At 43.5% G+C, this 3,649-nt stretch overlaps 1 protein-coding gene across 1 annotated transcript; it reads left to right on the forward strand.

The window, feature by feature from the left end:
- The first annotated feature begins 1,432 nt into the window (after positions 1-1,432).
- Positions 1,433-2,104, forward strand: LOC141025706 (uncharacterized). Its single transcript, XM_073501617.1, has one exon. The coding sequence runs from the start codon at positions 1,433-1,435 to the stop codon at positions 2,102-2,104; it is 672 nt and encodes a 223-aa protein (XP_073357718.1).
- The last annotated feature ends 1,545 nt before the right edge of the window (positions 2,105-3,649 follow it).

Genomic DNA, 3,649 nt, shown 5'->3' on the forward strand with positions numbered 1-3,649 from the left:
TAAAGTTGGATATGAGCAAGGCATACGACCGGGTGGAGTGGCACTTTTTGGAATCTATGATGATTAAAGGGTTTCCATCAAAGGTTCGTGGGGCTGATCATGAACTGTGTGAAGACGGTCAAATACAGGATAAAGATCAATGGGGACCTCACGGAGGAAGTGGTACCAGGGAGAGGGTTGCGCCAGGGGGACCCTTTGTCCCCGTACCTTTTTGTATTGTGCTGACTAAGGCTGAAGAGGATAGTCTGATTCAGGGGGTCAAGGTGTGTCCGAGCGCCCCGAGTGTTTCCCACTTGTTCTTTGTGGATGATTCCCTCATCCTTTTCCTTCCAAACAAAGAGAGCGCAATGCAGATCCAGTGTATCCTACAAATGTATGAGGCAAGCTCGGGACAAACCATAAATAAGGATAAGTCAGCGGCATTTTTCAGTGGCAATGTGAAGGCTGAGGATAAGAAGGATGTTATGAGCATCCTAGGAATTACAAAGGAGGCCCTGAATGAAAGGTATTTGGCCATGCCAATCCATGTGGGTAAGTCAAGAACCAAGACCTTCAGACACATCATTGATAGAATCTTACAGAGAATTAGTGGTTGGCAAGAGAAGATGCTTTCACGTGCAGGGAAAGAACTATTGATTAAAGCTGTGGCGTAGGCAATTCCCACCTTTACCATGTCATGCTCTGACCAAACAAAATCAATTTGTGAGGAGATTAGCGCTGCGGTGTGCAAATATTGGTGGATCCAGCAGGATAAAACAAATAAAATCCATTGGCTGCGCTGGGAGAAGCTGACTAAGTCAAAGGGAGATGGGGGGCTTGGCTTCCGTGACAGCTTCAACATGGCTATGCTCGCGCGTCAAGGCTAGAGAATGCTGCAGAATCCGGAGTCCCTGTGTGCTCGGGTGCTTGGGGCGAAATACTTTCCTGATGGAAATCTGCTGAACGCAAGGGAGATAAGCAATATGTCCTACACATGGAGGAATATCTTGAAAGGCATAGTTATTCTAAAAAAAGGCCTCATTTGGCGGGTGGGAAATGGCCAGTCTATCAATATACGGACGGACCCATGGATTCCTAGGGGAACGACACGGCTGCCAGCTACACCAAGGGGCACCAACTTACTATCAAAAGTCAGTGATCTGATCGACCCGGTGATGGGTGTGTGGGATGAACCGTTGGTGAGGGCCACTTTTCATGAGGATGACACATCCTGGATCCTTGCCATAACTATAAACAATGTGCTTGAGGATCTCCCGGCATGGCATTTTGATAGAAGGGGCATTTTCTCAGTTAAATCGGCTTATTGGGTTCATATGCATGATAGAGCTCTGGAGGGTCCAAGAGGTGTTGCTTCAGGGTGGAGGAATGAAACAGAATGTCCCCATGAAAGATGATTTGGCAGCTGACAGTCCCTGGCAAAATTAGGCACCTCATGTGGAGACTAGCGCACAACTCGACGGCTTTCTGCGTGAACCTTCAAAGAAAGGGGCTCAAGATTTCTCCGCTCTGCCCAGTTTGCCGCATTCACGAGGAGGACAGGGGCCATCTCCTTTGTAAATGCAAGCAAGTCAAGGAGGTTTGGCGCCTTTATGGACTGGAGGCGGAGAGGCTGCTGTTAATGGACCAACGAACGGCTATGACAATGGTGGAGAAGCTGATGGCCCTCCCTGTGGAGAAGCAAGCTCTCATCGCTACACCCATGTGGAACTGGCGGTGTGAGCGAAATAACCGCAGAGAAAGAGGCAGAGGCAAATTGAGCGAGGAACTAGCATGGATTATCCAACATCAGACGCGTGAATTCTGCACTCTTCAGCAAAACCAAAAGAACGCCTGGTCGTTACCCAAACAGCGTTGGACGCCACCACCCGAGGAGTGGATTAAGATTAATATTGATGGTTCATTCAGGCCAGATGAAAGAAATGGGGGCTGGGGTGCAGTGTTCAGGGACCATGTGGGCGATGTGCTGGTTTGTGCGTCACGTTTTCTCCCTAATATTCTGAATGCTCTACATTCAGAGATGCTTGCTGCTGAAATTGCACTTCATTTGGCTTCAGACCTGGGAATGGGCAGGGTGTACTTGGAAACGGATGCACTTCTACTGTAAGATGCTATTGATGACAAGGGCGTTGATTTCTCTGATCTGGGCGTTGTGGCCGATCGTTTGAAAGACTTCATTAGATGTAATTTTATTGAGTGTAAAACGGTATACTGCCCTAGAGTCTGTAATCAGGTTGCTCACACCCTGGCGACCAAGGGATCGCTGATGGCTGGAATGGCTCCCTGTGTAATGGACGGACCTGATCCGTGTGTATCTCTCTTTGTGGCGAGCAATTTGGCTTCGCACACTGTTTAATGCAATGCATTGAAGCTCAAAAAAAAAGAAATGGGCTCAACTTCTTTTGGTGAATCTTGTCTGTGTGCGTGGGCTCTACTGGACCGGGCTTTTCATAGACGTACCTACTAATAGATGTTCATTTTTTTTCATCCATTTTTCTTCCCATTTCTAAATAAATCCATTGGATCCTAAAAAAATCCATTTTCTTCTCTTTTCATGGTTTTATTTTTATTTACTTTCCCTATGTCTCCTCCACACTTTTATTAATAATTTCGTGATATATATTTTCTGCATCTTGTGTTTTATTTTTTTATTTCCATTTTGGATTTTTCACTACAAACAAATGTGCAGTACTATCTTTTTTCTTTTGACATTGCTTATAAAAATGGAGAAAAACTTGGCATCTAATGGAAAATCTGTTTTCAAGATTATTACTCTATTAATTTCAAAAAATATGTTTTATGGAATAGTTTGCTCATTTATATATAATATTTTTAATCTGATGAAATAATCCTTACAACCATAGTGAACATTTTATTTGATATACATAAACAAATTCGTAGACAATGAATATATCTTAAGGAAAACTATTATTATTTTTATTTTGCATTAATTATGAAGATGGAGAATACTTTTCACTAATAGATACTACTTTCTTTCTCAATATTAATTATTTATTAATGTGAGAAAAATAATAGGTTTGTATGTTTTTTTTGTCTGATGGTATAATTAGTAGAGTGTAGTGAAGATTTTATTTGATATGCATAAGGAAAATAATAGATAATGTCATAGACTGTTGTATTGACGACTGCGAACAATGTGCTTGAGCCGTCACATCATTATTGCTTGTTCTCCTTTGGGTCGGCTGGGCCAAGAATCCCCCCCCCCCCCCCCCCCCCCCTTCACTGCTGGGATAAACATAAATTGGCATGTTTGGTAAAGGAAATTTTTCATCCCTGCGACAACATAAATTTTCTGGATTTGACATGCTTGCAAAGGAAATTGCAATCGTTGCAACAACATAAATTGCCAGAAAAAACGTTTGATTTGATTTGCCATGCTCTCCCAGCGAACTTCAGATTTTTAACATTGTTTATTTATGAATTACCATCTTGATCAGCAGACCCTTCGACAAATGATGAGTGGAGTTTGGGGATGTTTCGTCCACGCATACCTCGTTTGATTGCCGAGCTGCTCGCTTGCTGTTGTCGTGGAGACATGCTATTTGGAGGTGGTTAACCTCTGGTCATCGCGCTGCAATTCTCGTTCGGTTCATGCGCCTATCCTTCAGGAAATTGGGGAGCTCTCTGTTGC

This window comes from Aegilops tauschii, chromosome 6 (assembly GCF_002575655.3).
Source record: "Aegilops tauschii subsp. strangulata cultivar AL8/78 chromosome 6, Aet v6.0, whole genome shotgun sequence".
Lineage (NCBI taxonomy): Eukaryota > Viridiplantae > Streptophyta > Magnoliopsida > Poales > Poaceae > Aegilops > Aegilops tauschii.

Excerpts from the sequence above, each read along its gene's own strand:
- LOC141025706 (XM_073501617.1), top strand. The coding sequence starts at position 1,433 with ATGTGGAGACTAGCGCACAACTCGACGGCTTTCTGCGTGAACCTTCAA.